Raw genomic sequence first — 16,901 nt, 5'->3', positions numbered from 1 at the left:
CGCGTCAACTTTGGCGTAGTCGGCAGGATTTCGTGCCCGCAACCACCGGGTACTGCGTGCCTGAAAAAGACTGTGAAAACTTACCCGTGGTGAAGATTCCCACCATCCGGCGCCATCTTCCGCTTTCTTCCCGCCATCGGTGGAGTTTTCCCGCCATCCGGCGCCATCTTCGGCCTTCTTCCCGCCATCCGTGGAGTTTTCCCGCCATTGGACGCCATCTTGAGGACGCCGCGCGGGAAGAAGAGGGGCGTGGACTCCGAAAACGTGCGAGAACTGAAGCCCCGCCTCACGTCCGGACGTTGCGTAAGGTCCTGGAAAGAGCCCAGCAGACGCCGACGTCACAGGAGCGCGACGGAAGGTCCTCAACCCTGACGATCCACTGCGGAGCCGCGGCCTACGGAAGAGGATCATCGCAAGGTAGGCCACGGTCCACTAGGGGGGAGAAGGATGTCGGATACGGAGGAGAGCTTCACCGCTCCAACCCCCGCCAGCGCCACCGCTGTTGCGGTCATGCCTTTCACCATGCCCTATATCCCGGGGGCAGCCTGGCTACCCCAGTACTCAGGGGAGTCACATACCCTGCAGGACTTTAGAGAAAAACTGGATAGCCTCTTCCAGGTGTACCCCCTCACAGAAGAGCAAAAAGTAAGCATCCTGGTGGCCCAATTAACCGGGGCAGCCCAAAGGAAGGTAAAGTCCTGGCCACCTGGGGGGAGGACTGTCGCAGGGATACTAACCCGGCTGAGGGACACCTTTGATACCCGCACCTCAGCCGAGATCAAGCTTAGATTCTACGGGTGCAAACAGCGGGCACATGAGAGTATAAGGGACTATGCCCTGAACCTACAAGAGGCCCTGAGAGCCATTAAGCAGACCGACCCTGACGGCGTGGGAGACGAGGACAGGCTGTTAACTGAACAATTTATAGAGGGTTTATATTGCAATGCCCACCGAACCCAGTTGCAGGCAATGGCCTTACAGGACCCTCATCTGGGATTTGCACAGTTCAAGGACAGAGCCATCCGGGTGCTCCGAGAACCGGCACCAGGTGGCGTTGTGACCCACAGACGCCCCACTACCACCTACCACCAGGAGGCGGCGCCCTTGTCGGCAGGGCCTGTGGGAGCTGATGCGCAGGCTTTGAACAATGACTCGGCTCCAGACCTGCACCATCAGGTCCAAGAGCTAGCTAAAAGCGTTGCTGCGCTAACCCGAACTGTGCAGTCTTTACAGGTTTCCACTCCAGGGAAGATCCAGCTGGCATCCGGACCGGAGGACATCCCGTGGCGTCGACCAAGGAGGACCCCACCGGCCAGAGGAAGACCCAGCGACCGATACAATGAGGACGGACGACCCATCTGCCGCCGCTGTAATCAACCCGGACATATGGCAAGGTACTGTCCTTTAAACTGGCACAACCTAGGGTAGAGGGCCAACCCCTAGGAAAAAGATCATCAGGCCCATCAAACTGGCGCGACAAATATGTGGGAGGACGTCCAGTCTTGCCTGTGGTACTGGATGGCATTCCTATGAGTGCCCTACTGGACACCGGGTCACAGGTCACCACCATCCCGTACGTGCTCTTCAAGCAGTACTGGAATGACTCGGATATTACCCGCTACCCTGACGACGACTTGAGTATCATCGCCAGCAATGGTCAGCCCGTGCCACAGATCGGATTTAAAGAGGTGACCATTAAAATTGGTAGAGTTGAAGTGGCAGCACAGGGACTGATCATTGTAGACATTGACAAACACGAGAGTCACCCAAAGATAACTCTAGGAACTAATGTAATTGAAAATTGTCTTGCAGAGGTGATTTTCCTTTTACAGCAGGTTGCCAAGAACGCCAGCTCCGGCGAGCAGCGAGTGCTCCAAAAAGAGATCCGGGCACTGATGCGACGGCAACAGGTGGAACTCTCCGGCGGTGAGATTGGTAGCGTGAGAATGTGTGACCCTTTCCCTATTGCCATGCCCCCAAAAAGTGAAATGATGATTTGGTGCCGGGCAGCTATTGGTCTGAGAGGTAGAGATTACCAGGCAATGGTAGAACCAGTTTACTCAGACAGTAGGCCCACCATCTTGACAGCACGGGGGGTGGTTAATGTACGCCATGGGAGGGTGCCCGTTCGCATAATCAATATCGGAAGAGGGAAGTGTACCTGCCCCGGTATGCCACGCTAGCCAAATTATATACCATTAACCAAAATGCTATACAATCTGTGGAACCCTTGCCTCCATCTCACCCGGAGGAAGGTAACGGCTCTAAGAAAACAATGGAGGACTGGTGTCAGCAACTACATTTGGGTACTGACTCCACTCCCTCACATCAGAAACAGGGAGTCTATCGGGTGGTTCAAGAGTACGAGAGAGTGTTTAGTAAACACCCGTTAGACTTCGGGCGAGTCAAGGGGGTAGAACACCACATCCCCACGGGAGACCATCCTCCCATAAAAGAGAGGTATCGACCCATACCCCCTGCACACTACCAACACGCCAAGGGGATGCTTAGAGACATGAAGGAGGCTGGGGTGATCAGGGATAGCTGTAGCCCCTGGGCAGCTCCACTAGTCTTAGTCAAAAAGAAAGACAACACCATGAGGATGTGTGTAGATTACCGGAAAATCAACCGTATCACACACAAGGATGCGTACCCCTTACCAAGGATAGAGGAGTCTTTGGCTGCTTTAAGATCTGCTAACTTCTTCTCTACCTTGGATCTCACTAGTGGGTACTGGCAGGTTCCTGTAGCAGAGGCGGACCGGGAGAAGACCGCATTCACCACCCCGATGGGACTTAGCGAGTTTACCTGCATGCCGTTCGGACTCTGCAACGCACCAGGAACCTTCCAACGATTAATGGAGTGCTGTCTGGGCCATAGAAACTTCGAGACGGTCCTGTTGTACCTGGACGATGTCATCGTATATTCTAAGACTTATGAGGACCACCTGAAACACCTGGCGGAAGTGTTCGAAGCTCTGGCAAGCTACGGCCTAAAGGTGAAACCCTCCAAGTGTCACCTCCTGAAACCAAGGGTGCAGTACCTGGGACACGTGGTGAGCGCTGACGGAGTGGCTCCCGACCCTGATAAGATCACCGCAATTAAGGAATGGCCAAGTCCCTCCAGTGTAAAGGAAGTGCGGCAGTTCCTCGGGTTGGTAGGCTACTACCGCAGGTTCATCCCCGGTTTCACCAAAAAGGCAGCTCCTATGCAGGACCTCCTGATAGGCCAGTCCCGGAAGGCCAAGAACCAGAAGCCGCCCTTCAGATGGGAGAAGTTGGAAGAGGAGTCCTTCCGCCAGCTGAAGATGGCCCTCACGGGGGATGAAATCCTGGCGTACCCGGATTACAGCCAGCCCTTTATCCTCTACACCGACGCAAGTAACATCGGGCTAGGAGCCGTGCTGTCCCAGATCCAGCAGGGGAAAGAATGAGTAATCGCTTACGCCAGCCGAAAACTGCGACCCACCGAGAGAAACCCTGAGAATTACAGCTCATTTAAGCTAGAGTTCCTGGCAGTGGTGTGGGCAGTCACCGAACGCTTTAAGCACTACCTCGCTTCTTCCCGGTTCGTCGTGTACACGGATAACAACCCGTTGACACACCTGGACACAGCAAGACTCGGTGCCCTAGAGCAGAGATGGATGGCCCGTCTGTCCAACTACGAGTTCACAATCAAATACCGGGCAGGACGCTCCAATACCAACGCGGACGCCCTGTCCAGGATGCCAAACCTACCGGACGTAGGAGAAGATCCAGAGGGACTGGAAGAAGTCAAACTCCCTGCGTTCCACCGGCATGGGACTATCCAGTATTCTCACCGGGTAAGGAATAAGCAAGCCGCTACGTTTAACCCCTTGCCTCACTACAACTGGGAGGAAACGCAAGACAGTGACCCTGCCGTCCGACTGGTGAAGGAGATGCTGACTCGGCCAGAGGCTCGCCTTGACCCAGATGCTCCGGAGGAAGCCAAGCAACTGTGGGCTGAGAAGAGTCGACTGTTCCTTTATAAGGGGAAGTTGTGCCGCAGAATGGTTAACTCCCGGACGCATGAACTAATCTGGCAAGTAGTGGTGCCACGAAGAGACGCAGCCATGGTGATGGAGGCATACCACGACGGGGCTGGACACTTCGGATGGAAGAAGCTGGAGTTCCTGCTGCGCGAGCGGTTCCACTGGGTAGGCATGAGGGGAACCATCGAGAGGTGGTGCAGAGACTGTGGCCCGTGCAACCTAAGAAGGAAGGACCGTGCCAGCCAGAAGACTCCCCTGCAGTCCATCGTCACCCGGCAGCCGTTGGAACTGGTAGCCTTGGATCATGTAAAACTGACCCCAAGCAGAAGTGGCTACGTCTACGCACTAACCATCGTGGATCACTACTCCCGGTTCTTGGTTGTCGTCCCCGTCAAGGACTTAACAGCTCGAACAGCAGCGAGAGCCTTCCAGCAGCATTTCTGCCGTCCACACGGGTACCCGGACCAAGTGTTGACAGACCAGGGACCTGCCTTTGAAGCGGAGGTCTTCCAAGAATTCTGCACTCTGTATGGCTGCCGGAAGATAAGGACGACACCCTATCATCCGCAAACTAATGGACTTTGTGAGAAAATGAACCAGGTGGTAATGGATCTTCTGAAAACGTTGCCCCTGGAAGAACGCAGTCTGTGGCCTGAGAAGCTGCCCGATCTGGTGGACCTATACAACCACATCCCGATAGGTTCCACCAACTGTACCCCGGCTTACCTAATGAGGGCGTGACCTGGTAAGTTACCTGTTGACCTGGAAAATGGAGTCCTGACACCTGAGGACACTTCACCAGAAGCAGACTGGGACACAGAGAGGCAGCAGCAGTACCGGAGAGTACAGGAGAGCGTGGAGCGAAGTCTCTGTCAGGCTAGAGAAAGACAAGAGAAAACTTACAACCAGTATGCTCCCGCTGTTCCCCTGGTACCCGGAGAGCAGGTCTTGAAGAGAAAAAGACGGCTCCACAAGTTGGACGACCAGTGGGAGAAGGACCCGTACACCGTACTGCCCTCAAGCCACGACAACCCAAAGGTCTGTACCATCAGTAAAGACGGAGGGGAAACCACAACCATTGTATCCCGGGATCACCTGAAGAAGTGTCCCGAACAGCTACGGAACCCTGAAGAGGAACAAGAAGACCCTCGACCCGTAGAGGAAAGGGAAGACATGGTTAATACTGTGCTCGGAGACTTCCCTCGGTCTTGGACTCAAGTCAATGGTGCAGTTGTGGTACCCGTACTCACCTTCCTCCAACCAGCATCCCAAGCACCTACGGAGCAACAGGTAGAGCTGGAAGAACAGCCGGTCCAGGAGGCAGAAGACCCCACACCAGCAGACCAGGAGGATCAACCCTCTGCTTGCAGTGAGCCTGCCATATCCCTAGTGAGCCAAAGGGCCCGTAGACCGCTGCCCAGTTTACCCTTAACAGCTCCTACACCCTGTAGTTCAGGGCCAGACAGTCAGCTCCGTAGGTCCACTAGGGCCACTAGAGGCCAGTTACCCGCACGTTGGAGGATTTGAAGTGTATAAATTGTTTTATTTGTGGTTACCTGTTTATTGTTGCTTGTGTATAATTATGTGTTTCTAGTTATTTTTAGGAGTCCTTGGTGGATTTACCGGGAATCCTTTGTACATAGTTGGAGCGTAACCCAGGACGGACTAAAGACTGTTAAGGACTCGGGGCAGGACAGACCCCTACCTGGTTACGTCTCCCTGTTTTGGTGAAATGGACACCTTGCTTTCTTCAAAGACTGCACCCGGTTACGGACATGCCGTGACCACCTTTATGTGTTTCTTTATTGTTATTGTTATATCTTGTTATGTTTTTCTAAAATATGTTTAGTCCCGGAGTACTAAATTTCACTAGGGGGGAATGTGGCACCCCAGGGGTCTGGTTTTCCACAGTAACAGCAATGTTATGTCTGAGAGCAGGTGGGAGGTCTCTTGGTCAGGGATCTTATGCATGCCACACCTCCTGCCCAGTCCTGGGAGGGGAAGAACTTCCCCTATAAAAACCTAGGGCTGAGGCAGGGTGAGTGAGTAGAGAAGAAGCAGAGAAAAGAAGCAAATATAGGAAGAAACAACAGGAGCTCTGTGGGAGCAGTGTTACAAGGAGTCAGGGGCTGGCAGCTACAGAGCTCGCCCTGACTGAGAAGTTATCACCGGACCCGGAGTCCGAGGCTGTGGGGACTAACTCCTATCCAGCAGCAGAAACCGACCGGCAGGGGATTGCAGGTCCTCTGGCCCAGAAACCCGAAGGCCCCGAGTCACCGGCCATACGGGTGAGCACCACACGGTACACTCAGGGACGTGGGCTACTTATAACCGCCTCTAGCAAGGTAGCCAGAAGAGTATCGTTAGTTTGGGAGGCCTACAACTCCGCCTGGCCAGGGGAGATCCCATCTGCTCAAGGACTGACCAGGCCCCAATCGCTAGCCAGTACCCGGGAGGGTCTATCTTTGTCACCAGTAAAGACCCTGAACTACACAGTACCGTCTCCGAGTGGTTCCTGCTACCCCCATCATCCACGTCGGCTGCCCTGAGGCCATACCCCTCCCGTTGGGGGTTATACTATCACGCTGCACAATCCTACCACCGGCCTCAGCGGTCTGCCCTGCAGCAGCAGCTCCCTGGCTGCACTCAACGGGTGGCGTAGTCGTCCAACATCTACCGCTAAAACAGCGCCACTTAGTCTGACTCCCTGGGCACGGACCGGATCACCGCCACGAGACTACAACCCTCAACAGATCCGGCTCCGGGTAAGCTCCCGCGTGCGCAACGCAGCGCGACACAGGCCCAGGGGCGCGTCAACTTTTGGCGTAGTCGGCAGGATAACGTGCCCGCAACAACCGGGTACTGCGTGCCTGAAGAAAAGTTCACCGTTACCTTAAAAAGAAGTCTCCCGCCGGTTCCGGAGGGTCCCCGCCAACGGACCCCATCACAGGTCGTTTCCCGCCGGTTGTCCGCCATTTGCAGCTTTTTCCCGCCATCCACGGAGTTTCCCGCCACTGGGAGACGATTCCCGCCATTTCCAGAAGATTTCCCGCCTTGGAAGAGCGGACGCCATTATGGGCGTGCCAGAGGGTGGCAAGAGGTCACCTCCCATCGTGGGCCAGGTCAAGGAATGGTGCCAAAAGCGGAAACCGCCCCCACCAGCAGAGACTGTGATGATTGATATGTCCATCAGCGTGAGAGAACTGCCCCTGGAACAGACAATCACAAAGTTGCCCCGGGACCACCTTCAATGTGGGCGGAGACAGAACAAGAGAGCGAAGATGGGTGCAGCCTGGAGGAGTCTGGAGAGAGCGCACCCGGAGACAAGAAGTCTGGAGAGGACTCCGGAGAAAGCGTACCCGGAGATGGAGGGAGAGACAGGCAGCACCGACCCAGTGGTCAGGAGCCTGCTGCAAGCAACAACGCCACTAGGCTTAGTTGAGATCCTGGCACAGCTCCCCCGAGACCGGGAGTGTGCACAGACCGCGCTGGAGGGCCTCGCACGGAGGATGGCCCAGGTGCAGCAAGACACGCTGACGGAGTGGAGCCGTGAGATGGCCCAGCAGACCGGAACCCGTCAGTGGAGCACGCCACCCGAGACGAGGAGACAGACCGCCTCTGAGGATGGTGCAGGAGGAGTGAAGGCCGGAGACGGCGCCGAGAAGGGAGCTGAACGGACGGAGGCAGGTAAAGGGGACGTCTCTACCCCGAGCCAAGAAACCGTGTACTTGCCCCAGCTCCCCGTCGCAGAGCCCGAAATTCCCCCTGCCATGCCCGTCGCTGCATCGTCACCGTGCCGGACTAGGCCTCAAGCAGAAGCCGCGGCCGCGACCCCTGTGACGTCACACGCCTCGACCCTGAGCGCGACCAAACAGGAAATACCATCGGCCTGGTCGCAAGGCCTAGTACCCCCGGGCGCCGCAATTCCAACAGCGCCCCCTACCTCCGCGGAGCCACCGGCCTGGTCGCAGGGCCGAGTAACCCCGGGCGCCGCCGTCCTTACGGTGCCCTTTACCTTTAGGGTGCCCCAAGCCTGGACGCAAGGCCTGGTCAACCCGGGCGCCGCTACCATCAACGCGCCCTCAACATCTCGAGTGCCGCACCTGGGCGAAGATCTATTTGCCCAGCACACGTGCCCGGATGGGCAGCCCTTTGTATGGCCCCAGGAGTACTACCAACTGGAACTCCAAAGAGCAAGGCCCCTGTGCAAGCCTCTGATTCCGGCTCCGAAGCCCGTCAGGAGAACCCCGCTCCCGCTAGAAGAAGCACAATTCGAGTGGGACCCCACCGGAGGAGACCTCATGGGGTTCACTCAAGAAACGCGGGCAGCCGCAGCAGAGCGAGTGGAGTGCTGCCGCCAGCAGTTGGCAGCCTTCGAGCGAGAACGGAGAGAGAGGCGGGTCCGAGAGCAGCGGCTGCAAGAACAGAGCGCAGGGCAGAAGAGCCGGACCAGGAGGAGCCCCCGTGCAGCTCATGGTCCCCGTACCACCGGGACTGTGATTAAATTCAACCTGCAGCATGGGTGGGGCTTCATAAGAGACCATCATACCCCCGGCGACGTCTTTGTAACCCGCAGAGACGTAGAAAGCCATCTGCCGGAGGGACACAGAGGTCGTGACCTATATGTAGGGGACGAGGTCACGTTCACCCGGCACAAATGTGCCAAAGGACCCTACGCCCTCCATGTGCATCGCCTGACGGAGGAGGAGCTACGGTGTGAGGAGGAGCAAGAGGACCCGGACGGGTCTGAAGATAAAGAAGGAGCAGGAGGACGCCGTCGTTAAAGTACGGTAAAGAGACTGTAAATAGTTACCCGTCGGGGTACAGTGAACTGTTGCTGCTTTAAATATGTCCCCGTTGGGACAAGAGTGAACTGTTACCCGTATTTCCCTTAATCCCACTGACCGAGGACTGAGAGCGGTCATTCCTTCCTTATACCTGGCCGGGGACTGAGAGCGGCCACCTCCCCTTGTAAATAGTTGCGCTTCTTAAAGCGCCCCCTACCGGTTTTATAGGAAACTGTTGTTTTTCTTGAAGAGACTGTCGCACTTTACCCGGTCACAAGTTGCACCGTGGCCGGAGGAACAAGAATGTTTATATGAAAAGTTTATGCTGATATATATATTGTTTTCTATGTTTATGTTTTATGAAAAAAAAAAAATTGTATGTTTTGGATGTTTATTCTCTTACAGCCCGAGGACGTGCTGTGATTTACCAGGGGGGAATGTAGCACCCTGAGGATTCGGCTGCTACAGGGGTATTACACCTCAAGCCAGAGGTGTGATATTCCACTCCCGGGTAAGGATGGAGTGTGGAACTGAGCTCAGTAGGCTGCATGCACTACATACATCCCATTTCCGGGGGACAGATCAACGGTACTCCCACCAATATATGTGCAGGTACGATAGTGTCTGTCCCTGGCTGGAGTGGGAGGGGGGTGGAACATCCCAGTAGTGTAGGGGCAGATAGGGGGAGCAGTCTGGGTAAAGCTAGGAGCTCATTGGGTGCTGGTCACCTGAGCTCACACATAGAGGGAGTATATAAGGTGGGAACCATCTTAGATCAGGGTCAGACAGGCAGACAGCTACTAGTCAGTCTGTTGTAGAGGGTCAAGCAGTCCTGAAAGAAGATAGAGAGGAGTCAGAAGGACCCAGAGGGGAAGAAGAGGGAACCCCAAGAGCCCAAATACAAGCAACAGGGTGAAGGGTTGGCACAAGGGTACCGGATCCCAAGCTGGTGGAGGGCACTAATCCTCAGCCAGAGACCGGAGGTTGTGGGCAGGAGCTGCCACGACCCCCCACTAAATCCACCCGAAAGGCAGACCAAGTATAGGGTCAGGGAACCCAGAAGAGGTGTACCCACCAAGAGACCCGAGGGAGCCGGACATAGGTGGATCCCTGGTGGGGAAGGCCAGAGAAAAGGAACGTCAGAAAGGGAGCTCAGGATCACGCTCCAGAATTACCTGGGGGTTGGCCGAGTCCAGGACCTGGTGGACGCAGCACGGCTCGGGCGGTCACTCAAGGCCGGAGTGACCAGAACAACAGCAGTAAGTAAAAACCCTGAACTGCACAGCCCGACTCTGAGTCTTAATACCACCCTCACTGCACCACCACAACCACCACCCTCTACAACTGACCCCCTGAGGCTATACCCCTCCCGTTGGGGGTTATACTACCAGAAGCTGCACACACACCACCAGCCTCAGCGGACCCTGCTGCAGCGGCGGCCGTAGTGACCGCAACTCAACGGGTGGCGTAGTCGACACGAAAGAACATCCAGCAACATCTGTAGGACTGCCACACACTGAGCTTGACACCCTGGGCACGGACCGGGTCACCGCCACTCGGAGACTACAACCCCCATCTGATCCGGCTCCGGGTATCCCCCAAACAACACTGGCCCAGGGGGCGCGTCATAACCCTTGCCTCTGATCTCTCCTTCAAACCTCATATCCAAGCCCTTTCAACTTCATGCCGACTCAAACTCAAAAATATCTCCCGGATCCGTACATTCCTCAACCTTGAATCTGCAAAAACACTAGTGCATTCCCTCATCATCTCCCACCTCGACTACTGCAACCTCCTGCTCTGTGGCCTCACTTCTACCACTCTCGCACCCCTGCAATCTATCCTAAAATCTGCTGCCTGACTAATCCACCTCTTCCTGCTAAATGACCACATAACCACCATATTCCTTCAGTAAAGTAGTGCTTTTCTTTAATGTTCTATTCACTGTGAAGTGTTGCATAGTGTCTTCAGACCCTAGCTAGACATGTCTCTCATTGTCTCAGTTGTTTTGGTCTTGTAGACAGCCTCTAGCTTCCAGACCATTCATGGCTCCTTCTGTGCCAGCCTCTAGCTTCCACAGTATTCTGGTTCCTGAGATTTAGCTTTGTTTCTGGTTTCTGATTCTGGTTCTTCTTTGGCTGTAATGTCTTGGTCTGAACATCACCACTCATCTTTAACTTCTGGCGTTATTCTTGGATACATTCCTGTGACTGCATGATAGTATTTTCGAATGCACAGCTACTTTCGAACAGAAGCTGCTGTGTGTGTCACAACCCAGGGATCCTTTTGTAGACAAGTCCACAGCTCCTTTTGGAGGATAAGAATAAATACCAGGGGATCCCTCAGTTCCTGGTCCTAGGGTAGCTATAGGGCCAATTTGATCATGGCACAGAAGGTCACATTCTGGTTAGTAGTAGAACAGCTGAATACTTTATTCATTAAAATACACTTCTTGTTTTACATTAGACTGTAAGTTATAGACAGTAGGATTTCATCTTTTTATCCTGGCCATTTTCTTTATCATTAGCTCTTACTTACGTGCTGGAATGGTGCAATCCCTCGTGCTATTGTAGAGTCTTCTAAAGTGTTTATTGCAGTTTGGGCTTGTAAAAGACAGTCGCCCTAAAACACAGAAAAAGAAAGTGAACTACAAAGAATCAAGTCTTATCTTATGCAAAGTGACCCTTTGTTTGGAGCACTGCTTTAAAGGGGTGGTCTGAAAGAAACTTTTCTTTTAATCCTAAATGTCTGTATATTTAAGGTAACTAATCGAATCTCTTTTCTAATATACTTTAATTAAACATTCCCTAACATTCGCTCCCTAATCTAACTGCTTTATGTCTTTTTTTTTACCAACTTCCTGTCTGATGACTCATTGTTTGAGAATCCCCAGTGCATGGTGGGATACTCAAACAAGTCATCAAAAGGGAGAAGCTCCCTGATGACCAGTCCTGCAGGGGAGGAGCTAATCTTTTTGTACGCCAGGTTCGTCACTTCTCACTAGAGTCGGCGAGGGAGCGCACTGTCACTGTGCATTAAAAAGAATATTGCACCATGAAAAGATCCTACTGAGCATACATCAGAATTGACAACCGACACATGCTCAGTAGAACAGTGACTAGCCCAGTCCCTGAATTGGACGTCATTGATGATGATTCATTTCAGGGTGGGGACAGATGCTTTGGCAAAAAAAAATCAGTTAGCATAGTGAGGGAACAATAAGGACATTTTAATTAAAGTGTATTAGAAAAAGAATTAGATTATTACATTAAATAGACAGACATTTAAGACATATTAATTAAAATTAGTTAGTTAGTTTTGGACCACACCTATAACCCACGATGCTTAAGCATAAATGCCCCTCCATTTATAAGTATGAGTCATCTGCAGTTAAAGTAAAGTTATTACCATAGGTTAAAAAAAGTTGTCCAAGATCAACCTTTCTTACTTATAAAACCCAGTTGATAGAGAGGAAGGCAAAAATCATACTTAAAGAGTAACTGATTTCAAGCACCTTTTCAGAATAAGGTGTTCTGTGTGTGCACATGAAGAATAATACTATCCCTGGCTATTATGTGGCTAATATCCTGCATTCTCACCAGTTTTCCCCTCTGCATGCTCTCTCTGTAATTTGCAATCCAGTGGTAGTTGGGGGTGAGAGACAAGCTGCAGTGATTTCTCCCATACACAGCACACCACAAAGAGAATGACTACTGTTTAATCACTTTTTAGTTCATAGAGAGCAACAAGGAGAACATTATACAGCAGAGCTGAGCTGTGCTAATCTTAATCAACCTCTGATGTGAGCAGAAACACTAGTTACAGAGCTGAGGGGGGAAGAGAAGAAGTGTTTGGTAAGTAGGGAAGTAAGCTGATTTTATACATTACAAAGTTCCTTATAATTGCCTGTGCTAATGATTTATGCAAAGTATATTGAAATTATATTAAAAGTCCAGTTCCTTTTTAAATGGCATAGATCAGGCACTCTATATTAGCCAATTTTTGAGACGGACCCTGTAAGCAGTCACTCAAGGACAGTGACTCACTTATAAAATATAAAAAGGCTGCCACCGTTATTACTGTTTTATATCAGCTTTCTCCACTTCTAAAAACTTCCAGACCCACTTATGTACATATGTGTGAATTATTTCAACAAATCTTTAAATAACCCTAACTAATAAAACTGTAGACTAAAACCCCTCAAAGGCATGAGATAGCTGTCGGCCAAACCATAGTTCAGCCTATCATTTGGCCAGCAGCTGTCACGGGTGTATCAGAGGTGACAGACAGTCGCCCTACAGTTTGTTGCAGGAGATCTCTACGTTTGGCATTATAGACATCTTCTTAGAGGCTGTCTGTCTCTAGGACCCAGGGGCTAAGAAGATGTCTGTAATGCCAAACGCAGAGATCTCCTGCAACCAACTGCAGGGCGACTGTCTGTCACCTCTGACACACCCGTGACAGCAGTTACTTTATCTTGCCCAATGCTACCATACATAGCATAGTTCTCTCTGCTGAGCGCTCCTGTGTTCTCTATGACAGAGCGGCTGACAGATATCTTTGGTGGCGGTTTATCTCTTAGTGAACAAAAGTATTTGAAGTCTGAAATCTTCCCCGAAATCATCTGTTGAGGGCCTCCATGCAGATTAAACGGTTGTCGAAATCTGTGATATTGCTGGGTTCGGCTAACGTTAGTCTAATGTGTATTTAGACTAGTAGACTTTGGATATAGTGCCCTTTCCAAGGGCATAAGGACATTATTAGGGCTATTATGTCATACAAGGGCTTTCTCCTTTATAAGCAAGACTAGTGAAACACTAACAAAAGGTGGATCTCATTTTGGTAGACCGACCAAGGCCAAGCTCTGTGTCTACTTATTCCTTCTAATAGTCAAAACCATACCTGTTAAATGCTTTAGAAACTTCTCTTTCATCCGAAGGTCTCTGGGAACTATTTCTGACGGAACATAAATAAAATATATATTAGATTTGCTGAGAACGGTTCAATTGTTCTACAGAGAAGATGAAAGTACATGTGAAGACGTGACCTCCTGATTGACAAATTAAAGTGTTGGATAGTAGATTGTGCCAAAGTACATAAGACATGGAAATTCAGGCTTCCAGACAGTTAAGCTGGCCTGGCTGTCGTGACTTCTCTAAATACAATCCTTTCATAATGTGTTTACTACACCCTCTTGTAACTGCTGCCAGTAAACCCAATGATTAAAGAGTCAGCTCGGTGGTATAAACAGAAGCCATACTATGCCTGGTATAAATTGCACAGCCATGTTTCTATTACTGCCTAGTGTAAAATCATAACAAATAGGCAGATTCCACCACTGTGACTGTACAACCCACTGTTGACATTGAAAGAGAAATAGCAAAAAAGGAAGAACTGTTAAATAAAGGAACATAGCCACAGCTAACCAACCAACAACCACTCAAATGACCAGCCTCCACCCAACCATTCACAAACCAACCAACCTATAGACTTTTCTTGTTGTAGAGGCCTTAAGATGCCCATACACATAAGAGCAAAGTCGGTCAAACCCACCTTTTTAGGCTAGATCTGACAACTATCTCCTGTTTATGGAGCCCTTCTGAATCTCTCCTGACAGATAATACTGAGTGAAACAAGGATCAGTCACACTGAATTTCAACAGCCAATCCTTTTGTTCTCAAAGGAAATAAGCCGGCACTAGAGGTTTCTGACAACGGCTTATTTCTCTCTCCCCACTGAAATCATGTGGTTTTGCCTTCGACCATTCCTAGTGTTTACGTATTTGGGTCGGTGGCTCAGTAGTTAGCACTGTAGCCTCGCAGCGCTGGGGTCCTGGGTTCAAATCTCACAAAGGACAACATCTGCAAGGAGTTTGTATGTTCTCCCCGTGTTTGTGTGGGTTTCCTCCAGGTTCTCCGGTTTCCTCCCACACTCCAAAGACAATGGGTAAAGCTGGGAGCGATAGCTTTTAGTGAAACGACAATTCGGCTGACAACTATTAAAGATGTATAGGCACCATTAAGTTCGGCTCAAAGTTAAACCTGATTATCCATCTTTAATAGCTATTCAGCCAACAGTTATTCTTCCCAACTCTCACATATATATAAACACTTGCTAGGCTTAGTGTGCAAGTCTTTTCAATGGGAGGAGGAGAATTATCAACTGCCAGGCACAACTATCATTGGCATATCTCCTATGTGGACAAAGTATAGGATGATCATGTTGAAGTGCATCATGCCTGATGCTTCTTTTTCACAACATCAACCATTAAGGGAGAGTTGGGACACCCTCTTGCACATGACATAGTAGTTCGATACTGCTAAAATACTTTATAGCCTACAGATATTGTTCCCGGTATATACAAGCTACAATATACAAACAATATACAAGATACAAGACTGTGGTCTCTGCTCTCATCAGGTCATTGGCCAGGTCGTCCTGTGTAGTTCTGGGCTGATTCCTGAGCTTTCTCAGAATCATCCTTACCCCACGAGGCGAGATCTTGCATGGAGCCCCTGACCGATGAATATTGACAGTCATCTTGTGTTTCTTCCATTTTCTAATAATTGTGCTAACATTTGTTGCCTTCTCACCAAGCTGCTTGTCCATTGTCCTGTAGCCCATCCCAGGCTTGTGCAGGTCTACAATTTTGTCGCTGGTGTCCTTAGACACATCTTTGGTTTTGGCCATGATGGAGAGGTCAGAGTGTGATTGATTGAGTGTGTGGACAGGTGTATTTTTTACAGGTAACGAGTTCAAACAGGTGCAATTAATACAGGTAATGAATGCAGAGTAGGAGGGCTTCTTAAAGAAAAACTAACAGGTCTGTGAGAGCCAGAATTCTTGCTGCTTGGTAGGTGATCAAATGCTTATTTCATGCAATAAAAAATTCAATTTAATTATTTAAAAATCATACAATGTGATTTTCTGTTTTTTTTTTTTAGATTCTGTCAGTTGAAGTATACCTACGACAAAAATTACAGATCTCTCCATTCTTTTTAGGTGGGAATACTTATTTTCCCCACTGTATGTACCAGGATGGGGCCCTGATCTTTTAAGACACTGCCAATGGCATTGCCTGGTGGGTCAACATTGTTTTAACATATTTATTACATTTCAAGCAATAGGGTATGTGCACATGATCAGGATTTGAAGCAGAAATATCCTGAGCGTTTTTGCATCTCCTTGGCAGGAAAAACACTGGGCATTTTTGATGCGGTTTTGACGCGGTTTTTGAAGCGTTTTTGTGCATCAATGAATGCTTTTTGGAGCTAAACCAAGTTATTTGGTGGGACATTGCTAAACCTTGGATTACCATCAGAACTGGGGTAAGTATATTGGTTAATTTGAATGATTAAAGAATGTGTCTGTTGTAATTCAAATAAAGTGTTTACTCTGTGTCTGTGTTTATTTAACGCTTTACTTTACTTTAATTGGGTTTGGTCATGAAAAGGTCTGATTGACACCTTGTCATCACCAAAAAAAAGAGCTGGGTGTCAGCTAGTCCCATTCACCCAATCTTCATTAGCATTTCTATTCACATAATTTATGCGGCAGCTGTGAGCTGCTATGTTTAACCTGGGAAGGTGCCATTTGCAAAATTTTCCCTGTTCATTAATAACATCTCACAGCTGGTTCCTTAGCCGCTAATTCCTCCAGATCAGCACTCAGCAGCGCTTTGGAAGCAGAATATTTTTGTTGCGTCCAAAACGCTGTGTTCTAATGCCGCACTTTTATTGTCGGTACATGTGAATCCGCCGCATATAATGACACTTCAATCGGTCAAAATCTGCAGTGGAAACTAGCGTGTCTGCTACAAAAATTGACATGCTGCGGGTGAGTTTGGGTACAAGGCATCGATCAGGAGCCGCTGCAGGTTTGATGCTGCATGTTTATACAGCTCCAAACCCGCAGCGTCCAGATGTTACAGCATAGTGGATGGGATATCTAGAAATCCCATGTCCACTATGCGTGTATATGAGGCTGCGGATCATCCGTGGACACTGACATGGGGCGCGTCTTTCAGGAACGCAGCATGTAAATTTCTCTTGCAGAGTCGCTAGTCTACGCAACAGAAATTTGACCACTAGAATGTATTGAAT

General features: G+C 50.2%; 1 protein-coding gene across 3 annotated transcripts in view; it reads right to left on the bottom strand.

The window, feature by feature from the left end:
* ALKAL2 (ALK and LTK ligand 2) overlaps positions 1-16,901 on the bottom strand; it is a 117,647-nt gene that overhangs the window by 58,672 nt on the left and 42,074 nt on the right. For all 3 annotated transcript variants that reach the window (XM_073672983.1, XM_073672982.1, XM_073672980.1), the window contains exons 3-4: positions 13,702-13,755; positions 11,338-11,421 (exon numbers count right to left, since the gene is read on the bottom strand). In XM_073672983.1, coding sequence (XP_073529084.1) covers positions 11,338-11,421; positions 13,702-13,755 — 138 coding nt within the window. The remainder of the gene's footprint in view (positions 1-11,337; positions 11,422-13,701; positions 13,756-16,901) is intronic.

This window comes from Phyllobates terribilis, unplaced genomic scaffold (assembly GCF_046119375.1).
Source record: "Phyllobates terribilis strain yellow unplaced genomic scaffold, ASM4611937v1 Scaffold_3__8_contigs__length_932513732, whole genome shotgun sequence".
NCBI lineage: Eukaryota > Metazoa > Chordata > Amphibia > Anura > Dendrobatidae > Phyllobates > Phyllobates terribilis.
This window is presented reverse-complemented; position numbering and strand designations above follow the sequence as displayed.